Source organism: Anolis carolinensis, chromosome 3, assembly GCF_035594765.1.
Source record: "Anolis carolinensis isolate JA03-04 chromosome 3, rAnoCar3.1.pri, whole genome shotgun sequence".
NCBI lineage: Eukaryota > Metazoa > Chordata > Lepidosauria > Squamata > Dactyloidae > Anolis > Anolis carolinensis.
In genome coordinates, this window is record NC_085843.1 from 238,502,663 (window position 1) to 238,526,878 (window position 24,216).

At 41.3% G+C, this 24,216-nt stretch overlaps 1 protein-coding gene across 3 annotated transcripts in view; it reads left to right on the forward strand.

The window, feature by feature from the left end:
* Nucleotides 1–24,216, forward strand: part of stag1 (STAG1 cohesin complex component) — a 135,298-nt gene that overhangs the window by 55,659 nt on the left and 55,423 nt on the right. For 2 of the 3 annotated variants that reach the window (XM_008106421.3, XM_062976459.1), the window contains exon 3: nucleotides 18,503–18,605. The exons of the other annotated variant lie outside the window; for it this stretch is intronic. In XM_008106421.3, the coding sequence (XP_008104628.2) occupies nucleotides 18,503–18,605 (103 nt within the window). The remainder of the gene's footprint in view (nucleotides 1–18,502; nucleotides 18,606–24,216) is intronic. 3 annotated transcript variants of the gene reach the window in all.

The window sequence follows — 24,216 nt, forward strand, 5'->3', positions numbered from 1 at the left end:
TTGAACCGGTATTCAAGAGGATCCAAGCTCCCTTTCCTGCCATATCTACTGGAAATTATTCAGGTGTCCTGAACAACCCCATCCTCCATACCTCTGGCATGAAAAAGATCGAGGCCTGGTACTGCACCAGCGACGGTCACAGTTGACTAGCCCACCACCCCGATCCAAACTCAATTGTAGTCAAGGCCTCCCAGTCTTCGGGCAAGCAAAATTCGACCCTGGCAGATAGGGAAGGAAAGAGGTTCAACTGTTGGGCAAAAATTCTACTTGGGAGTTTCCCTGCTGACAAGAATGGTGCTTGTATGGGTACATATCAGCAATTACTTTGGAAAAAGGCACAGCCTTTCCATGCTAAGCTCTCAGAGGAGACTGAGCAGTGCTTTCTACGCTGCAACAAGAAGCTACCTCCTTGGCCCACCACCAGATACAGATGGCAAAACACACTGCAGACACAGCGGGAAAAATTATCACTCATGCCACTGCATGCCTGTCTCCACTCCTCCAAACTCTCCATGGCCTCCCATCAAGTCATCGAGGATCTTCCATTCGATGCCATAGGAATATTCAATTCAGCCACTGATGACAAGTTGAAATCCAACCAAGATTTTAAACTCCTTGCCACAAAGTTCGGGATACCGACTCAAACCCTCCACCAGCATCAGAGAACTCATTGAAACTAGCACTGCTACAGGCACTTCAACCAACCGCCTGCTGCCACCAGTAGAGGGTGTTTCCTGCCCTGGCGTTACAGCCACCCTGCCATCGTCACCAGAACTAGAAGCAACGAAACCACCCAGCCACTCGCCAACCCAAGTGCCACATTTGATGGTACGCACAACAATGCCGATCAGATACTGTTGTCTTCATCACACTAACCCAAGTGCTCCTTTCTCCTCATTCTTCAATCCCCAAAGACCCCCAGCTACTGCTCATTGCCAACTGCCTCACATGTTGCACCATCACCAGTGTCATCTCAGATGCATGGGTGCTCAACATTATCAAAAACGGCTTTGTCTTAGAATTTGATGAGCTCTCCCCGACAGGAAAGTTCTCAACATGCACACCTCACAGGCCATCCTCGAAGAGGTGAACTCCTTACTATTCAAAGGAGCCATCGGAGGAAAACTCAAAGATCTTTTTTCCAAGTACTTTACAATCCCCAGAAAGGATGGCGACCTCTGGCCAAATACAGACCTGCAGGCACTAAATGCTTTCCTGATATCGAAAAAGTTTTGAATTGTGACAATATCCTCTTACCTGTCCCTGCTCGAGGAAGGAGATTGGTTCACAACCATCGACCTCCGTGATGCATACTTCCACATTACGGTGCATCACGCTCACCGGTAATTCCTAGCATTCAGGGTATGTTGGCAAACATAGCAGCTTACAATTCTCCCCTTTGGGCTGGCCACGTATCTTCATGAAATACATGGTAGTGGTGGCAGCATATCTTTGAAAGCTTCGCATTGTCCTCTTTCCATATCTTGACAACTGGTCACAACTACTTTGGAATCCCACACGAGCTTCACCCTATTTATACCCTGCCCTTCTCACCCCGTAGGGGACTCAGAGTTGCTCACATATGTAGGCAACAGTTTGATGCCACATAAACTTACATGCAATAAAATAAACATATACTTTATAAGCAATCACTAAAACGCCATATTCCTTCTATTATTGTTAGGGCTCCTGCTCAGCACCAGGAAATCAAACCTCGCCCTGACAGCGACAGCAAAATTCATTGCGACAATGTTCGACTCCGTCAGTCAAAGGGCCTTCCTTCCTCGAGAGAAGTTCGATGCTCTCCAGAATGAGATTGCCCACTGTTGAGGCCGGCACTGTTGAGCCAGAGCCATGTAAGTCCATCTTGAGCACATGACATCAACGGTAGTGGTCATGCCTTATGCCCGTCTCCATTTCCAACCGTTGTAGAGATGGTATATCAACCACTTCAACCCTCTCTCACACCACAACTTCCAATTTGTGAACATATCGAAACTAGTACTTCGAATGCTGATCTGGTGGACCCAGTTCGACTGATCTGGTGGAACCAATTTGACAACGTTTACCAAGGGGTCCCTTGGCAGCCAGTGGATGCCATCACACAGACTCCTCCACCTACAGATGTGGAGCACACTACAAAGACCTAACGGACCAAGACTTCTGGTCCACAGAAGAAAAGAGACACCATAACAATTATCTCGAACTGCTGGTGATCTTCAAAGCTCTCCATGCCTTCTCTCAACCGATCCTGCAGAAACCGGTTCAGATACTGACAGACAAAACCACCTCAATGTACTACATCAACAAACAGGGAAGCACTATATCCAGGAATCTCTTTGAGCTCACTCTTCGCATTTGAAACTGTTGCATTGAACATGGGATCTCCCCGACGGCTCTCCACCTGCCTGGGACACAAAACGACCTTTCCAACAGACTCAGCAGGTCCTCCAAGATCTCCTTCGAGTGGAGGCTCTACATGGACCAGTTGCACCACCTCTTTGACCATTGGGAATTGCTGCAGATAGATCTCTTCTCCTCCAGGGTGAACACTCACCTCCCACAGTATGGGGCAAGATCAGTGCTCGATGCCTTGGGGATGCATTTCTCCTACAATGGATGGGAACATTCTTTTACATCTGCCCAACAATCTCATCCTGAAGACTCTTGAGCGCGAGTGCGTCATGACATTCCACACAAACTGCATCCTAATAACATCAGCCTGGCCGAGGTAAGTCTAGTATCCAACCCTTCTATGTCTCTCCAGCAGCCACTGCCATCAGTTCCTGGTGCTCCTGCATCTCCTCTCTATGGAAGATGTACAGATCCTCCACCCAGATGTGACCTCCTTACAGCTTACAGCATGGAGGATCAAACCCTAGACTGTTTTTCACACAGCCTCCAGGACATACTTTGAGTGATCCAGAATCCCTCTATCTCAAAGGCCTATGTATACAAGATTTCACAATTCCACACCTTCCTTGAATCCCGAGGCTCATCGCTGACCACTGCATTGGTCCCAGATGTACTTGGCTTTCTCCTATATTGGATACTGATCTCGCCCTCTTGTCAATCAAGGGTTACCTAGCTACAATTTCCTGGTCTTTTCAGCAGAGAGGAAACCCTCTTCACCAGCCACCTCATCAAAACATTTATCAGAGGTTAAAACAACCTCCACCCTCTTGTCCGCCCCCGACACTGAGATGAAACCTCAGACTCATCCTCTCCCAGATCTCTGACCTGCCTTTTGAACCGCCCGCAACAGCCAACCTTTGACTACCTCATGGAAGGTAGCTTTCCTCATAGCTATCATGTCACTCCGTTGCCCCTCTGAATTGATGGCGCTAAGGGTCGACGAGCCCTACCTAATCTTTCACCGGGATCAAGCAGTTCTTCACACAGACATTACCTTCCTCCCGAAGGTGATGTCAACCTTCCACACTAGTCAGGAGATGGTCTTCCCAGTCTTTTCCCAGTCCCCAACATCTCCACTAGAGAAAGACTCAATTTGCAGGGCAGCAATTTGGGACAACCCTTTGATTTTTGTGTCTTATTATAGACTGAACTCAAGATCGCATGTGGACAATGCCTTAGGCAGATTGGTCATTTCCTCCTGCCTGGCCTGACCTCCATATCTGACCATACCCGACTCGAGTTAAAATCCCTTCCAGATTGTATCAGCAAGTTTTTTCTCTGTGTGTTTGACATATCCTTTATTGACAGTTATTATATTTTTTATACATGAACAATGCAGAGTTCTTCACATGTTCTGCGCGATTCCATATGTTGCGTCTTGTTTCACTAGGTCATCAGACTGTTTCATTATGACTTGTTTGTACTTAAAGATATCCCTTCCTAACTAAAAGTACCTTCTGCAGTCGCAGAAAGAGTTATTGTTCTTTGTTTGGCACTTCTCTAATTATTTGCCATCACCTGACGACAAAACGTGTTTTTGCTCTGCAGTATCTCACTCTTTCTATTGCTATGTGCCAATAAACCTTACTCTTGGTTAACATACAATCTGGTGTCAGCTTGACATGTGTCCTGCCTACCTATACCTCAATTTACTAGTCTCCATATGTGTGTATTTACAGAGACCACGAAGAAGGAGAGGTTGCTCACCTGTAACTGTGTTTCTTCAAGTGGTCCCCTGAATTCATACAAACCTGCCTGTTCCTCTTCCTTTTTAGCTGCTATGGTAACTCAGGAATGGAGAAGCGCGGGGCCAGGGTGTTTTTTTATGCCCTGGGAAGGGGTGGGCAGGGTTACTGCCAAAACTTGAAAATCAGAGCTTGAGAAGCTTTCCGTTAGAGCCTGCGCAGGTGCTGTAAACCCATATGTATGAATTCATAGAGGATCACTCGAAGAAACACAGTTACAGGTGAAGAGCCTGTCCATATATTGTATGAAACAAGTCTCACCTACAGCTTGCTAGTAAAACTGAATTGCCATGTTGCGAAAGGATACATGTCTAAAAAGTATGTCACCAAAAAGCAAAGTTTGGAAGGCTCCCTCTGAACAACTCTCGCCAAGAAAACCTTGTGATAAATTTTCTTTAGGGTTAGAAATTACTTGAAGGCACATTAACAAAAAGCAAACAAAAAACTGCATTGAATTAGTAATGCAGAAGCACCTATTGCTTTATAAATAAATTTACTTTATAAATAAGCCAACCTTTCCCCATTACCTCAAAATACGCCTAGTATTGAACCAAAAAAGCCAGTGATCCAATTTTGTGTTAGTGCCAATAGTATACATTGCCAATTTTTGTTTGGCAGGTGATGCTCCTGTCAAAGAAGGATCCTGTGCACAGTATGTGTGCAGCATATGAGGGATGCCAGAAGACTGATCTTGAGGAAGACATCTTATTTTTAAATCTTTTTCAATGTTGCAGCATCAGTTGAAACCTCTAGCCTTTGTAAAACGTAACATATTTCACTGCGTAATAAGTCCTGCCGCAAAATTGTCACAACCCCCCTCTTGGGATCCAAAAATTGGTTTCTTGTCTTTCTTCCTTTAATCATCACATTAGAGGTGGCTGGGACTCTCCCTCTCTTACCTCCGTGAAGGGGGAAGCCCCAGCTGGCTCCGGTTTGCTTTCATTTTTTGTTTTAATCTGTCTTACAATTTCTTGGAGGTAAGACAGGGTTTTTAAAACAAAAAACAGAAACTGTTGAACTTAAGGCACAATTTTTTTCTTTGCGTAATGAAAGGAAGTGTGTTCCCTTGAAGAGACTATTCGATCTGCCATCTTCTTGTTTTCTGAATAATTTTATTTTCAGAGCCTCAGAAGATGATTGTACAGTTCCATCAAACAAGGCTTTTAGCTATTTAGCTAGCTTAAATGTCAGCTCTAAAGTAGAAAAGTGTTGTGTCCATGAGAAAGATTGTGCTGAAGCATTTATAAGTAACAGTTCCAGCAGAAAATGTGTTTCGTATTCAAATGTATGAGCATTAATTCTCCTCCAACTATCTCAGTCACTTCTACTAGAACGTTACTTTGGTATCTAAGGAATTCAAGACATTAAGTGAAGCATATGTAAGTGTATTGTATACTTGAGAAGGAGGTTTACTGGCCTGATTCCCTTATTCTGTTGCTTAATTTACATTGGTGTTTAATTTGCCTGGCATACAGCCTTTTCTCGATTTTGATGATTCATAGTTAGGGCTCATCATGTTCAAGGAGCTGTGCCCCATCCCCACTTTGTTTTAGTCAGTCATGGTAAGAAGCCAAGATTGCAAATGATACATGTTTACATTGGTGCTTAATTTACCTGGGGTACAACCAGTAACACATGTTTAGCAAGCTTCCATATATTCAGATGAATCAGCTGATAAGAATAGATACAACAGTACATATAAATAAGATGAGCTCAAAATTACAGGAATTCTTTGTGCCTCTACAATGACCCATTTAAACTCAGCTAAAACTTAATAGAAACTGGAAAGAAACTACCTTCTGTTTATCCGAGAGTACACATTTTTTACTGCCCTGCGTGAAAGGTGTTATTCTCCTTTGTAGCCTCTATGACTCACGTGCATGGATAGTTCTAGTATTTTAGATTTCTGGATAAGGGATACTCAACCTGTAAAACATGCACAGAACAGAACTTTAAATAAGATTTGTAATATATTTCTGATATAGAACAGGGTGTGTAGAAGTTAGGAAAAGAAGCAAGGGATTATATAGAATCACTAGCTGTGCCCGCCCACGCGTTGCTGTGGCGAAGTCTAGTGGTATGGGAAATAAAGTATTGCGGAATTGGTGGTAGTTAAGGTAAAGGGTAAACGTTTTCCCCTGACATTAAGTCCAGTCGTGTCCGACTCTGGGGGTTGGTGCTCATCTCAGTTTCTAAGCCGAAGAGCCGGCGTTGTCCGTAGACTCCTCCAAGGTCATGTGGGATGACTGCATGAAGCGGCGTTACCTTCCCGCCGGAGCAGTACCTATTGATGCACTCACATTTGCATGTTTTCGAACTTCTGGGTTGGCAGAAGCTGGGGCTAACAGTGGAGGCTCTCTCCGCTCCCCCAATTCAAACCTGTGGCCTTTCGGTCCAGAAGTTCAGCAGCTCAGCGCTTTAACACGCTGCGCCATCAGGGGATATTATTTCCTAAAGGTTGTGAATATACAATATTTCTGATTGTTTTTTTTTTGTTTGTTGGAGGCAAGTATGAATGCTGCAATTAGGAAAAATGATTAGGATGTAATGGCCTTGCAGCTTTAAAGCCTGGCTGTTTCCTCCCTGAGTGAATTTTTTGTTGGGAGGTGTTAGCTGGCCCTGATTGTTTCCTGTCTGGAATTCCCTTGTTTTCAGAGTGGTGTTCTTTGCGATATTTTATGTGCTTCTACTGTCTGTGGCCCTGAGAAAACAGACTTTGATGATGGGAATACTTTGTTGGGAGTTGTTAGCTGGGAGTTGTTTCCTGTGTGGAATTCCGCTGTTTATTTACTGTCCTGGTTTTAGAGATTATATTGTTCTGCATTATTCTATCCTAGTAATTATTTCATATTAAAGAAGAATCTCATTTATCCAACATTCGCTTATACAATGTTCTGGATTATCCAACGCAGTCTACCTTTGCATAATCAATGTCTTTGTAGTCAGTGTTTTAAATTCATTGTGATATTTTAGTGGTAAATTTGTAAATACAGTACAGTAGAGTCTAACTTATCCAACATAAACGGGCCGGCAGAACGTTGGATAAGCGAATATGTTGGATAATGAGGAATTAAGGATAACCCTATTAAACATCAAATTAAATTATGATTTTACAAATTAAGCACCAAAACATCATGTTAGACAACAAATTTGTCAGAAAAGTAGTTCAGTACACAGTAATGCTATATAGTAATTACTGTATTTATGAATTTAGCACCAAAATATCACGATATATTGAAAGCATTGACTACAAAAATGCGTTGGATAATCCAGAACGTTGGATAAGCAAATGTTGGATAAGTGAGACTCTACTGTAAATACTACATAGCATTACTGCGCATGGAACTACTTTTTCTGTCAAATTTGTTGTATAATATGATGTTTTGGTGCTTAATTTGTATAACGATTACCTAATTTGATGTTTAATTGGCTTTTCCTGAATCCCTTCTTATTATCCAACATATTCACTTATCCTGCCGGCCTGTTTACGTTGGATAAGTGAGACTCTACTGTATATTGATAATCTTAAATTATCTGCTTAGAACTGGATTATATGAGGCCCCTTCTTCACAGCTGTATAAAATGCACACTGAAGTGGATTATATGGCAGTGTGGAGTCAAGATAATCCAGTGCAAAGCAGATAATATAAGATTATAAATGGGTTATATAGCTGTGTGGAAGGGCCTTGAGTCTACACTGCCATATAATCCAGTGCAAATTAGATAATCTGTGGAAGAAGTCTAAGTGAGGCCTAAATCTGCCTGTCCCCTAACTGAAACCTGGCTGTCCCTTGGTTGCTAGGCAACCAAGTGGGCAGAAATTAGCCCTCTAAACTGGCAGCAATTGGATAAAAAAATTATTGCTCTCCCTCTAATTAGTACTTTATTTTTCTTTTCTTTTTGTTGTATCAACCTTGAGGCGTGGATGATGGGTTGTGTTGTCAAATTTTGAGGTTGGGGGGCCTGTACTTTTGTTGTTTTGTGAATTGCCGTGATGCCATCACTCTTTTATATATATAGATAGAAGATATTAATTTGACGGTGCTGCATGTTGGCCACATGACCTTGGAGGTGTCTTTGGACAATGCCGGCTCTTCGGCTTAGAAATGGAGATGAGCACCAACCCCCAGAGTTGGACATGACTAGACTTAATGTCAGAGGAAACCTTTACCTTTACCTTTAAATTTCCTTCTACCTATACAGAGGCAGACAGACATTTTAATTGCTGAGAAGTGTTTTGGGAAGGAACTCTGATTCCATATGTATGACTTTTCCCGCGGTTTTGAGTAGGCCACAACACTAGAACAAAAGTAAAACATGGGGTGGAAGTTGTCCCTAATAATTTGATGCTATATTTTTCCATGGAAAATGATCCACATCATATGCAGGCATATATCAGTTTTAAAAACCTCTGAAAATTAGCTCATTTTTTCTCCTTATCCTCTCTCTACCTGAAAACATTTTAGCTCAATTGGCACTGGAAGGATGGTGAAGGGTGGCTGGAGAAAGACTCTTGGTGCAGGGTTGCAGCAGCATGTTTGCAGTCAGCAATGCAACATTTAACTCTAGAGATGTTATTCTAACTGGATCATACATTCTTACAAACAAGCAGGCTAAGCAGCCCCTTCCTGAATGTTATGTTAAGCTTGTATGAAAAAAAAAACATAGAGAAAAGGGGACAGCAAATAAACTTGCAGTATCAACTGCCCCCCAGCACATTAAAAAAAAACAGTTTGGCCATCAAACTGTGGTGAAAAAAATAATCTCTGGAAGCATTTTGGAAGAAGCTGCCAAGAGATCTCTAGATAGTTCAGCATCTTTTTACTTATACTAGGCTTATCTGGCCTGATTTATTCATTTTTGCTTGTGCATATTGTTAGATTTGGATAAAATGTTTGCTGAAACAAGTTGGGCGACTCATCTTTTTATTATTTAAAAACCACTTTCTCTTCTTTCCCTGTTATTTCTGCCTCTGATGCTAAATTTCCTATTATAGAAGCAATGCCCAGGCACTTACCAAAGTTGTTATCTGTGATATGCTGATATACATCTGATAATCCATAGTTATCCAGAGTATTGTAATCAACCATGTAAAAAGGGTTAAATACAGGATATGCTTTTTCAGTTATTCTTCTAAGACGACAAGTCCTAGCATTAATGGTTTTGCACACCATTCTTCTCAGAACAGACTAACAAATGAGCACACTGTTAAGCTTCTTTCTATTTCACAAAATCCCTTCTTTCTCAGTCAGTTACATGTACAAAGGAGTTAAGAAGAATGTTAATCAAACTGATGGAAACACCCAATTTGATAATCTGGTATACGGTCTGGTCACGGTATGAAAGATAAAAAGTGAGCACTCTTTTTAACATATAAGAAATGCAAAGCAATTTCTTTTAGAATTGAAGGAGCAAAGAATGATGTCTTACAAATGATGAAAGTAAAAATTCTCTTTGAGAAAAACATCTGTTACAAGAACAAATGTATCTTTCTGAAGCTGCAGGAAGAATATATGACAGCAAAGTGCATCCATCTCTTGCATATTTTGATGTTATATCTGCTACTAAAAGCACTATCTTGGCTGACAAATACTTCTGGTCACAATTGGCCATGAAGACTTACTCAGCAATGTGGAAAAATATTAAAAGAAGGGGCCCAAGGGTACCTTTATAGATATAGATTATAGAACTATTTCAGGATGGACTTAAATTGAGGAGGGACACACGAAATACAACCTCATGGAAAGGGGAAATGAGAGAAAATAACTTGCCATGGAGATTTTTTGATATAAACCTAAATATGCATTTTTAAATAAAAGAAAACCTTGCACATTAGAGAGAGAAATAAATATGACCTCCCAGGGAATAAAAGAATTTATTTCACTTTGCTGTACAGGCAGTCCCCAAGTTACAAACACCCAACTTACAAATAATTCATAGTTGCAAACGGAGTGATAACAACAGGAAGTGAGAGAAATCTACCCCTTGGAAGAGAAATTCACTCCTGATAGAGTCATCATTGGGAAAATGTTTCTCAACTGAAGCTTTATCACCAGTCCTTGTTTCCACAACAAGCCCAATTTTTCAAAATGCAATTGTCACGGGGGCACAAAGTGAGGTGAAATCTTCTGAGCAGGGGCACACACTGCAAAACAAACACCAAAGGGGTGTTGACCCTTCTCTATCCTATCCAAAGCTTTAAAATATTTTTTTTTGGCTGGAGCTACACTGAAAAAATGTATGTCTTCCAACTTACAAACAAATTCACCTTAAGAACAAACCTACAGAACCTATCTTGTTTGTAACTTGGGGACTGCCAGTACATGATTTATCTTCAGTCATTATCATCATCATCTTCATTTGTAGTCAAGGACTTATTAATCATATAGTTTGGGTTATAGGTGGTAACACTTGTGATTGATATAATTTCTGATGAGAGTGGTGACTGGTGCCCTCACAGGTGCGGCTGATGGGGACAAGGGACAGGGCCTTCTCGGTGGTGGCCCCACAGCTGTGGAACTCCCTCCCAAGGGAGATCAGGTCAGCCCCCTACCTCCTGACCTTTAGGAGACAGCTAAAGACCTGGCTGTGGAACCAGGTGTTCAGCCCATCATAGGAATATTTAAAGTGAAAGTTGAAAGGGCAATGACCCAGGACTGTTTACGGACAATGTCTGTGACTTTGTGTGAAATCTGATGTTATTCTATATGATGTGTTTAATGATGTTTAATGTTTTATTATGGGAGGGTCAACTTTGATGTTCTATACTTTTTTAAAAATCGAGAGTATTAAATTGTTGCCAACACTGAACCTTCGGGGTTGAGAAGAGTGGTATATAAATATCGCTAACAACAACAACAGTCCATGTCATGAGATGGAGTCTCTAAGTGCGGGTATCTGATTGACCTATCTTACTGTCTGAAAAGGCACCAACACTCTGATATCAGGAGGAGAATAGTGATCAAAGACTTCCTTCATTATCATGGAATTTACTGAAGCATCCTAAATTATGGTCATAATCTTTGTGATAAGTGGTAATAGAATAAAAGCATGAAATTTTGATTTATCCAATAAGTGCATCACCCAAATAATGTTACACTTTCCTTCTCTTCCTATATAATATGTGGCAAGAACATCATATGTCGATTCAATCCAATTTATATGGGGTATTTCTCCAGTGGGAAAGTGCTAGTGTTTACTGAAAACACTAGCACTCTCCCATTTGCATTACACCATACTGCTTTCTTCCTGGTAGATGTACCGTATATACTCGAGTATAAGCCGACCTGAATATAAGCCGAGGCACCTAATTTTATCACAGAACTTTGAAAACCTATTGACTCAAGTATAAGACGAGGGTGGGAAATGCAGCAGCTACTGGCAAATTTCAAAAATAAAAAATAAATATAGATACTTGTCAGCTCACCACAGCCGCTCCTGAATGAACACACGAGACTCTCTGTGATATCACCAGAAACTTTACTGCAGGAAACATAAACATCAGAAAAGCCAAGAATGGGAGACTCCGGCCAACCATCCTTTATATACCCTCCCCCTCATTTGAAAAGTCTCTTCCCGCTCAGTAAAACCCCGCGCAAATTCCCCGCCAAGTCCAGCAGCCGTTTCTTCTCCGAGTCCTGAGACGCAGGTGTCTTATCAATGTCAGTGACCCTGAAACTCAGAGCCACATACAGGCTCTAGTAGCAGGGTTCTGACATGGCGTCCTCCTCCCCTTCGTCCTGGAAGGAAAAGATTAAACACAACTATTGTTCTCCGCTGTCCAGAGTTCCTTTATACTTTTTTAACAGGCTGCAATGGAATACCGGGTGTACCTTTCCTAGGTCCTTGGGTAGCCTCAGCTCATAGGTCACTTCGTTTATTCTTTTCGCTACCCTGAACGGCCCTATATAGCGTGGAGCCAATTTCTTAGATGGGAACCCCAATTTCAGGTTTTTTGTGCTCAGCCAAACCAGATCTCCTTCGCCCAATTTGTCCCCCTCTCGGCGCCTACGATCTGCAAAGAGCTTGTACTTCTTTTGTGTTTCCCTCAATGCCTCCACCACGGTCTGCCACCCTTGCTTAATTTTGGCCGGCCATTCCTTGTCGGTCTGGCCCTCTCCTTCCTTCCACTCGGGTAGCCTGGGGAAAGGTGCCACCTCCTGTCCGTATACTATTTCGAATGGGGCACGACCTGTGGCCGAATGTACGGCCCCGTTAAAAGCCATCTCAGCAAACGGAAGAAGGTCTGCCCAATCGTCCTGTCTATAATTGTTGAAGTTACATCCTAAGTTGCACAAGAAAGAATTACTGCAGTAGTGAATATCATTAATCCTAGTAGGACCTGAACAAAACATGTTGAAATTCAGCAGGTATGACAAATGCAGCATGGTGCTGATATTGAATTTAGAATTTGGTTAATGGAAGAAAAGTTTTGGTCTGAAGAGAGTCACAAGACAGGCTCTTATGAAATGGATCCTCTGAAAAGATGGAAATCCAACTTTAAGGGTTGTGACTCCATTCTAAGAAATTCTGGGACTTGTAGACCTTCCTCAAGTCCTGTGAACAGGGATTGTGGGTTTAACCAGGGTGTTGTCATTCAGTGGTGCATTATTAGAACTCTATAGCATAGTTTTTCACTTAATTATACCTCTCGAGAGTCATAAAGATGATGTCCTGGCTGTTTAAAGTGCTGCTAAACTGAAATAATTGCATTTCAGATACACAAGTAATCTTTGGGTTCCAAACATAGGAATGTTGTATGCTTGTGTATTTGGCAACATGCTATAAATAATTTCAGTTAGGAACAAGCTCATAAAGTGCACACATTTTGATTTTTTCACAAATTTTACCCTCTTATTAATGACAATGGATGTGGATCCTTCGACAGTGCCTTTCCAGAGCAGATATGTTTGCCTGCACTTCCTCAGTAAACCTAGACACTAAATTGTGTATTCTTCATCTTATGTATAACAGAATTGCCACAATTGTTCCTTACAGGAGCTCTTGTGGAAGGATGCTTTGAAAGTTTTGGGTTCTTACACCAGGATTCAGTTCTCATATGACTTGTCTGTTGATAGTTTGGTCAACTTAATTACTACCTCCTGGGTTTTTACTGCCAGTCAAGCACTGTCAGCCTCCTTGTGGCAGTTGTATTTTCTAATCTCCATCCTTGTTGAAGTGTCTACTTTTCTAAAGTTGGACTCAAGTACAGTAATGGTCAATATTGAGTACTCTTCCATTTTATCAGTACCAATATCTGAGGGTGGGAGACCAGGACAGATTAGGGATTCTGCTAGTGTACCGACCACCCGGCTGCACTATAGTCTCCTTGCCTGAGCTAGCTGAGGTGGTCTCGGGCCTGGCGTTGGAGTCCCAGCAGCTCATAGTGCTGGGGGACTTCAATGTCCATGCCGAAACCAACCTCTCAGGTGCGGCTCAGGACTTCATGGCCGCCATGGCAACCATGGGGCTGTCCCAATTAGTAACAGGCCCCACCCACAGTGCGGGACACACACTGGACTTGGTCTTCTGTCAGGGATGGGAGGAAGGTGGCGGTGTGGAGGAGCTTACCATCGCTCCGTTGCCATGGACTGACCATTACCTGATCAGGTTTAGACTTACTGCGCCCCCCAACCTCTGCAGGGGTGGTGGACCTAAAATGGTCTGCCCCAGGAGGCTTATGGATCCGAATGGATTCCTGATGGCTCTTGGGGAATTTCCCGCCTCCTCGGCAGGTGATCCTGTTGATGCTCTGGTCTCTCTCTGGAATGGAGAGATGACTAGGGCAATAAACACGATCGCTCTGGAGCGTCCCCTCTCAAGTAACCGAGCTAAACCAGCTCCTTGGTTCACTGAGGAGCTGGCAGCGATGAAGCAAAAGAAGAGGGAACTAGAGTGCGTGTGGCGATCAGAGTAAAACGAGTCAGACCGAACACGGCTAGGCTCCTATCTTAGGGCATATGCCGCGGCAATCAAAGCTGCCAGGAGAGTCCACCTTGCGGCCAACATTGCGTTCGCACCGAACCGTCCGGCAGCACTGTTCTGTGTCATCAGAGGGTTGTTAACTCCCACCAATCAAGGTGGGAGCCCTGATAACTCGGCAGCCCGCTGTGAAGCATTTGCTCGGTTCTTTGCGGACAAAGTCGCTCTGATCCGTTCCGACTTTGACACCATATTAACGGCAGTCTCTGAGGATGTAACAAGTGCACCTGCTTGTCCAGTTTTGTTGGATTCGTTTCAGTTGGTTGAGCTCGAGGATGTGGACAAGATTCTTGGAGAGGCGAGACCGACCACATGCATCCTGGACCCCTGCCCATCCAAGCCAGAGGGGGTTTGGCCGAGTGGGTGAAGGTGGTGGTGAATGCCTCCCTTTGGGAGGGCAAGTTTCCAGCGAGCCTAAAAATGGCTGTGATCAAGCCGCTGTTGAAAAAGCCATCATTGGATCCCACTCAATTCGGAAACTTTCGGCCTATTTCCAATCTCCCCTATTTGGGCAAGGTCTTGGAACATGTGGTTGCTTCGCAGCGCCAGGGATTCTTGGTTGACACTGATTTTCTAGATCCAGCACAGTCTGGCTTCAGGCCGGGGCATGGTACAGAGACAGCCTTGGTCACCTTAGTCGATGATCTTCGCCGGGAGCTGGACAGGGGGAGTGTGTCCCTGCTGGTTCTGCTGGACCTCTCAGCGGCCTTCGATACCGTCGATCACGGTATCCTTCTGGGACGCCTCGCGGGAATGGGACTTGGAAGTACTGTTCTGCAGTGGCACCACTCATTCCTGGAGGGTCGGTCCCAGATGGTGTAATTGGGGGACGCCTGCTTGGCCCCACAACCATTGACTTGTGGGGTCCCGCAGTGCTCTGTGTTGTCTCCCATGTTGTTTAACATCTACATGAAGCCGCTGGGAGAGATCATCAGGAGTTTCGCGGTTCCGGAGTCATCTGTACGCAGATGATGTCCAGCTTTGTCACTCCTTCCCACCTGTTACTAAGGAGGCTGTTCAGGTCCTGAACCGGTGCTTGGCCGCTGTGTCGGACTGGATGAGGGCCAACAAATTGAAATTGAATCCAGACAAGACAGAGGTCCTCCTGGTCAGTCGGAAGGCTGAACAGGGTATAGGGTTACAGCCAGTGCTGGATGGGGTCACACTCCCCCTGAAGGCGCAGGTTCGCAGTCTGGGGGTGATCTTAGACTCATCGTTGAACCTGGAGCCCCAGGTCTCAGCGGTGGCTAGGGGAGCCTTCGCACAGTTAAAACTTGTGCGCCAGCTGTGACCGTACCTTGGGAAGCCGGACTTGGCCATGGTGGTCCATGCTCTCATTACATCCCATTTAGACTACTGCAACACAGTCTACGTGGGGCTGCCTTTGAAGACTGTTCGGAAGCTTCAATTAGTCCAACGGGATGCTGCCAGGTTAATAACTGGGGCGGCGTACAGGGAGCGTACTACTCCTCTGTTACGCCAGTTCCACTAGCTGCCGATTTGCTACCGAGCACAATTCAAGGTGCTGGCTTTAGCCTATAAAGCTCTAAACTGTTCCGGCCCAACTTATCTGTCCGAACGTGTCTCCCGCTACGACCCACCTCGAAGCTTAAGATCATCAGATGAGGCCCTGCTCGCGGTTCCGTCAGCCTCACAGGTGCGGCTAGCAGGGATGACAGACAGGGCCTTTTCAGTAGTGGCTCCCCGCCTAAGGAACGCCCTCCCCATTGAAGTCAGGCAGGCTCCCTCCCTCCTATCCTTCCATAGGAAGGTTAAAACTTGGTTGTGGGGCCAGGCTTTCGAATAATAATCAGTAGCATTAATTACTGTGATGTACGCTGGAACTCAATTGACAGACCCAGTCTTTTAAACTTGAACACGCCTATCTGTATTTTATAATGCGTTTTATGAATGTCTTATGTAAGTTAATTTTTTAACTGATTTATAGTGTATTGTACAGTTTTTATATGTGCGCTTTATTGTAAGCCGCCCTGAGTCCCCTGTTGGGTGAGAAGGGCGGGATATAAATATTGTAAAATTAAAAAATTAAATTAAAAATAATAAAACACTAAAATCAGAATATATAAAAATTACTGTGGTATAATAAACCAGAACAATACAATCTCTAAAATTAGAACACTAAATAAAGAACAGCACTCTGAAAACAAGGGAATTCCAGACAGGAAACAATCAGGGCCAGCTAACACATCCCAACAAAAAATTCCCTCAGGGAGGAAGCAGACAGGCTTTAAAGCTGCAAGGCCATTACATGCTAATCATTTCGCCTAATTGCAGCATTCATACTTGCCTCCAACAGACAAAAAAAAGATCAGAAATATTGCATATTCACAAGCTTTAGGAAATAATATTCCCTGATAGCACACCGTGTTAAAGCGCTGAGCTGCTGAACTTCTGGACCGAAAGGTCACAGGTTTGAATTGGGGGAGCGGAGTGAGCCCCCACTGTTAGCCCCAGCTTCTGCAAACCCAGAAGTTCGAAAACATGCAAATGTGAGTAGATCAATAGGTACTGCTCCGGCGGGAAAGTAACGCCATTCCATACAGTCATGCCACATGACCTTGGAGGAGTGTACGGACAATGCTGGCTCTTTGGCTTAGAAATGGAGATAAGCACCAACCCTCAGAGTCAGACACGACAAGACTTAGTGTCAGGGGAAAACCTTTTCCTTAACTACCAACAAATCCTAAATATTTTATTTCCTATACCACCATGCTTCGTCACAGTAACGTGTGGCCAGGCACAGCTAGTAGTAATATATAATGCTAATATTGTGCTATACTAATAATATAATATATTGTATGTATATACAGCTGCTCTGAGTCCCCTTCGGGGTGAGAAGGGTGGAATATAAATGTAGTAAATAAATAAATAAATAATTTTAGACTTAGGCTCACCCAAAGTCTGAAATGACTTGAAGGCACACAACAACAACAATCCTAATTAACTTGACTATCTCATTGGCCAGTAGCAGGCTCACACTTTCCATTGAAATCCTGATAGGTTTATGTTGGTTAAAATTGTTTTCCTTTTTAAATATTGTATTGTTCTTTCATTGTTGTTGTTGTTTTGCACTACAAATAAGACATATGCAGTGTGCATAGGAATTTGTTTGTATGTTTTTTCAAATCATAATTCAGCCCCTCAACAGTCTGAAGGATTGTGGACCGGCCCTCTGCTTTAAAAGTTTGAGGAGCCCTGCTCTAATGGCATCTTACAGTAGACTAGCTTCATACAACAGTATCCGCTTCGATAGCATCTCACTTGGCAATATTATTGGTTGTGTTATTTTGGGACTACAGTATATCTTCTGATTGAGCATGGGAATTATGATACATTTTTCAAAACCAACATAGCACATACTGAAAAGGATCTTATAGAGAAGTGCTACTGGTGAAGTCTTTTGTGGATTAGGGGACAAATCTGAACTATTTGTAAATCTAGATCAGTTTTGGTGAGTAGTGGCATGTTTGAAGAACTTTTTCTAATCCAATCACACAGAAAACAAGAAGAATATCCAAATCCTCTATTAGTTCACTGTTTTTTATTTGTATAAGGCAAAATGTCAATCACCTTTTGGTCTGGGTTTAAATGCATTTTATTCATGGTTAATTGGGCATAGTTGACTATGAACAGACCTGTCAAAACTGAATTTGCAAGCAAATTGAGGAAAGGTATGTGTGCATGTCCACTCTGCTGGCTAATCTTAAATATTGCACTGGCACAGCAATGTCAGCACAATAGAACTTTCACTATTTTCACTTTTGTTGCATTGAAGCTGCTGACTGCATTTGGAAGGTTCTACACCACTTGAATAAGATTGTGTGTTTTTTTCTCCTGCTTGTCTTCTGAATCGATACAATTATAACACTTTAGGAGGCTTGTAAGTTAAATGGCTACTAATATTATTGAAACTGAAGACTATATGGGAGAAAGTGATGAAGACACAGTGTATTTTCATAATAAAACTAGGAAACAGTATGTTAGAAAATAAGATGGAAGATATGTAAAACTAGTAATTTTTTAATTTGTACATTTCCTTTGTTTCTGATGAACATCCTGTAAAGCTATTGAGCAAGATACCCCCACCCCATTTTTAATAAGAGGAGTGGGTGATTAAAATGTGTTAGTGTTCCTTTCTGTGTTTCAGGTTTACTACTTATCCTGTCTCGCTGTAGACTGCTTATGAGTGAGAAGCTTTACATGAGAGCATGCACAAAAGAATAAATGGAGTGTTCCCTTAGTTTGTTTAAAATGTAGTTTGTGTTGCTACCAAATGTTAATTCAGTCTTTCGTTTACTCAATTTTGTTACTAATTTATTTTAACTGGCATTTTTCTTCAGGGACTCTACAAATGAAACTACTGCACATTCTGATGCTGGTAGTGAGCTGGAAGAAACTGAACTGAAGGGGAAAAGAAAACGTGGTCGTCCTGGCAGACCTCCAGTATGCCACTTACTTTTTTCTTTGAATATGTGTTTAAGGACTGTCCTATTTCATTATCTTAAGAATTATTTCTCTCTTAACCTTTATTAAGGCTTGTAATGTATATAATGCAATTGGTATGCAGGCAGTAAATTATAGCTTATAAGATGGATTCGCTTTTATATTTCCATTTTTGAGAGTACTGCCTCATAGTATCACTAATCTAATCATTTGAGCTGTCTTGCTACCATGTAAGTGTACATACTTGCATAATATAATCTTATTACTTCAGTGTGAACTGAAGACGTAAGCAATGTAAAACATCTTTGCTTTGGCCTTATTAATTGTTGAATTATTAGTGTTTAAACATTTTATTCACTTCATTATTTTAATTAACCTGTTATGGAAGACCTGGTTTTTCTGTTACCCTGAAGTGCTAAGTAAAGCATTCTTAGAGTTCTAATAAATCACATTTACAGTTAGTCAATTAGTCTTGTAGTATCATAGATGCTAGCCTGTTACTAATTTCATTCCTGCTGCTCTGTTACCTCTTTTATTTATTCTGTTTTCATTGTTTCCTTCTTCAGTATTGTTTATTTCTCCATGACTTTATGGTAGTTTTCTTCATATGGGGCTGGGCAGGGTATTTGCTACCCAAATGGGAAAAGGCTTGAAATTTCTGTGTCAGTTTCTATACAGGTGAAATATACCTCAATGGTGCCGTGCCTTCATATGCAGGCTAAGCTGCTTCCTTCTTGGTTGTCCCCCTGCTAGCAAGTAAAGACTTTGTAAATAAAATTCTGACATACTTTTGGGAATAGACTATTAAGAAGGAAAGTGATTTCAATAGTGTGTTGTCTTGTTTCTCTTTCTCGCCTTCTGTATATGCTTCAGATTGTTTTTAATTCTGTGAGTAGATTACTTTTACCTTTTACCTATAATGCTTTTACTTATGTGTAGTTTTTTCTGTTTTATTGTTAGTAAATCTTGGCCTCTTTGGGGAAGAGTGGGATATGTATAAAACAAAGTTGCCATGATGTTGATAGCAAGTATGATATGACAGTAGGTGAGGGTTATGGTAGGATGGGAGAGCCTTGGCTGTCAAATAATGGGAGCATTCTCTTTAAAACCTGCCTATCTTCATGGAATATTTGACAATTATATTAAAATGTAAATTGTATAAGTAGTTCCTAGCACCAGCATAATTAAAGGCATTTGTTAAACATGATAAAAAAATAGCTTAATTGTTGGTTTATGACAGTTATCTGTAAGGGTGAACTTCCTTCAGTATGATGCCAGCCAGCCCTTTATGTTTCAAATAGTGATTAACTATTCTGTTCTTGGGATGGTACAAGGAGCAATCCACCAATGCTGGTTATCTTGGTAGTAAGCCTAGTTGAATTAATTGATGCTGATGTTGAAATAATAAACATGAATAAGGTAATCTAGCAAAATATTTTGCATTCATTTGTTTTAATTGTCGATCTATGTTGTCATCAGTGCCTTTGTTCCCCATCACTAGTTCAGGTCATGAATATTGCTTTGGGGTATCACTTTCTATTGAATTTGGAATATTTGAAAATTGGCATTCAGATTTCTTAGCAAGAGTTGGGATAATTTATTGAAGTGTTCCTTGATGGATCAGGCAACTACACTTTGTACCTTTGGGGTTCTATTCATTTTCTTCGATTTTAGTCATTAACTCAATCAGATGGAAGTACTTTTGTGTCCATAGATTTTCAGTGTGTGCTCAGTACTAAACTCAGTCTCTATTGTTTTCTCAGTGAATTGCAGTAATGAACCTGAATTATAAAAACCTGACTCACAATACTTTCTCCTTGTTAAACAGGAAATAATATCATCTTGTGAGCAGCAAAAAGATATTCCTTTAAAAGATGTTTAGGTTAGCAGTAGCTCAAAAGTCATCAGGGTTCCATGACAGATTTTGACAGCCTGGTTGTGTTCCTGGATAAGTAAATATAGTTTAAGACAGGTAAACATAACTCTTGCATCTGTCTATTCTGTAACACACAATTCACTATGAACACCAGCAACCCTGTTGCTCTAATTTAGAAATAGAAGCTAAACTCATATTAGAAAAAATCCACTAGTCTGAAAGCTATTTCTTTTAATTAGTTGACATAGTTTGACTATACTTTTAGAGAAAATAATGCAATGTGACATTCTCAGAGGTTCAGTATAAAACTTTAAGACAGCATGGCATCAAATACTTTTTTAACCATTTTAACTAAATGCAGTTATTTGTAATTTGGTGCTTCAATCCCATTTGACCTGAAAGACATAGCATTCTGTTGTCTCTTTCTAAATGGTACTCAGATTTGATAGTAAACTTTGAAGATAGAACAAAGCATTATTCAGTCAGTGACTGAGCACTCGTAATGCTATCTTTCAGGAAATATTTATGGTTGAGTGATCCAAAGGAAAAATAATTTTTATCTCCTATGATGAATACAGATTATGCATGTACCCCATCATTTTATTTATTTATTTATTTGGCTACTGGAAAATTAGTGGTAGCCAGTGGATCAATTGAGAAAGGAATGGTGTCTGTCCATTTTCTGACTTGGAGATTCTTCTCTGTGAGCCTTGTTTGTTTATGCATGCTTTCATACAGTGGATGTAGGAAGAGGATGGTTTTTGGAATACCTATTTACGTGTCTATGTATGTAGGGTGTTCATTGAAATACTGTCACATTGAAAATACCGTACATGTAGACCTGTATGCATGTAGCATGTTCTTTCAAATCCTTGATTGAGCACACAGAGAGTGGAGCTAATTATACGTGGGCCGTATCCTAGCTGTTTTGTGAGCAGTGTGAACGTCCTAAGTTCGATAAGATACACAGTACCTACACTCACCTGTTTGTTTGGGGCAAGTACAGATTTTTATCTAAGAAAGTACTTACTCAAATCCCTGCCAGATGTGCTTAACCCCCCCCCCAAAGTGTGTGTGGGGGGGGGGGTGGAGTTCATTCATGCGTTTCTATTGCAAGGTTGTATTCTGTTTCCTGTTTTCTTATGCAAATAGTTCTGCCATCTCTGCCCTCATCCATGGTTAGGAAAAAATGCAGAGGGAAATTGGATTTAAAACCCCTGTCTTGGTGGTGTTCCCAAGTTGATTTATGCCTCATGTCTTAATGTTAGGAGAATCTATTATAGATTCCTTAGGTTCTCTTCTAATTAGTCTCTGAGTCAGTGAGAAAAAAATGAGCTGCAGTTGTTGGAATTATTAGCTGCTTGCTAACCGGCAATTTTAGAAAAAATTGCTTTTATGAAAAATTTATTTTATGTCCATTCTGAGCAGAAATAGTAAGAGTATTTTAGTAATAGTTATTTAATAAACTGTGAATGCCTTTTGGCCATGGCCAGAAGTAAGTAACTTTGTGTAACTTAGACTGAGCCCAACTATAAAATTACAGTGTTCCCTCACTTATCGCAAGGGTTACGTTCCAGTACCACCCGCAATAAGTGAAAATCCCCAAAATAGGGACACTATATTTATTTTAATATTTATAGCTTATATTTAGTAGTTAGGTGGCCTTTCTCTCCTTCCCAAGCCCATTTTGCACTGTAGCTTGGTGAGGCGGGCAGAAATTTGGCAGAGAAGGCTGTAAACCTGCAGTGAAGTCAAGCCTTCCCGGAAGAGGGGGCGGGGTAGGAGTGCATGTGCGAAAGGCAGGCGCTGCCTCAGCCTAGTCTTCTGTGAGTTGCTTTATGTTGTTTAATTGGTTAGTTTGATAGATAGATACCACTTTTGATTGGATAGCATTAAGGTCCAAGGCATTCTGAGAGTGCCTTTGACCACAAAAACCCCAGCAAAACAGCGAGGGAGCGAAAAGTGAACTGTGAAGTAGGGAGGGAACACTGTAGTTAGAAGTCTCAGCACTGGCTTAAATTCCAACCCAGAAAGAAAGGTGTCTACGTCTGCACACTGTTCCATATTATTTTATTATGACCCCACATTTTTTGAGGAAAGGAAGTTGCTTCAGAAATAGGCCTGTTAGGAAAATGTGGATATGTTATTTTCTACACCATTAGCTACATGCAGCTCCCTACATTTTTTTTTTGTTTTTTGCATTCGCAGTGCTCCCCCCCCCCCCCCCCCCCCCAATTAATCTTTTTACAAAACCAGAAGAAATGAGGTTCTGGTTGGATTCTAAAGAAATGGACTCTGGTGATGGGGAGCATAATGGGTAGAACACTGGGGGAAGAAAAAGGTTTAATTATATGAATTGTAAAGATTTTCTTTTCTTTGTAACAAAATGAATAGTAATGTAATAAAATTTATTTTAAAAAAAGAAATTCTGTGGTATACTACTACTAAATGTACTATAATTGGAAGAAATGCATTGTAATTCATTATATAGCCTTGTTTCTTTCAATCCAGTATCAGTAGTCAATATATTAAAGTCAATTTAACTATTTCAGTGATGCATAAATATAAAATTGACATTAGTAGATCTTATTTATGATGGGTGGAGTGCTTTAATTAATGTAATCTATAACAAATTATTGAGATGAACAGTAAGGAAAAATATATTATTTAGGTTTACCAAACTATAAATGAAACTACAGTGTTCTCCATTAGTTCATACAATTCTGCATTGAAAAAATGCTGTGTATTCATCTGGAATAAGACTATGTGATGATGGTGTTATTATTTTATTTACAGTAGAGTCTCACTTATCCAACATTCGCTTATCCAATGTTCTGGATTATCCAACGCATTTTTGTAGTCAATGTTTTCAATACATCATGATATTTTGGCGCTCAATTTGTAAATACAGTAATTACTACGTAGCATTCTTGCCTATTGAACTACTTTTTCTGTCAAATTTGTTGTATAACATGATGTTTTGGTGCTTAATTTGTAAAATCATAACCTAATTTGATGTTTAATAGGCTTCTCCTTAATCTCTCCTTATTATCCAACATATTCACTTATCCATTGTTCTGCCGGCCGTTCATGTTGGATAAGTGAGACTCTACTGTATTTATATTCCACCTTTCCCCCAATAATTGATGTCAGTGATGAATCTGTTTAATACAGACAGAAACTATATGTCATAGACAGAACGCCACCAGATAGAGTACAACACAGTTTATTAAAGTTACAGAACACAAAAATGCCCGTAGAAAACAAAGGACTAGGCAAACACTTGTCTTCAGTGTGAAAAGTAACAGAAACAGCTCCGTTTGAATTAAAACGGTTCGAAGGAATAAACCGGATTAAACAGGAGTTTAATCCGGATTAACTCAAAAGTGCTTACTTCAGCCTGGCAGTTTAAACAAACAAAAGTTGGTAAACAAAGGTCAAAATGAATATCAAAAGCTGGCAGCAGATTCCTCTCTGCTACCAAAAAGCTACAGATGAGTAACTCAGGCTGTTACTCCTCCGTGCAATGAGCGAAATCCGGGTCCAGGCACATCAATCAGGATCACGGCGGTCAGCAGGGTCCCAGTCCGGTCCGAGGTCGAAAGCCAAGTGCGAGCGTCTAAAGTTCCACGAGTTCCACCGATAGCCACAGAAGGGATAGTCCAAGGTCGTAGTCAGTCAGTCAGTCCAACGTCAATCCAGAGTAGGTAATTAATGTCCGTCAAAAAGACGACG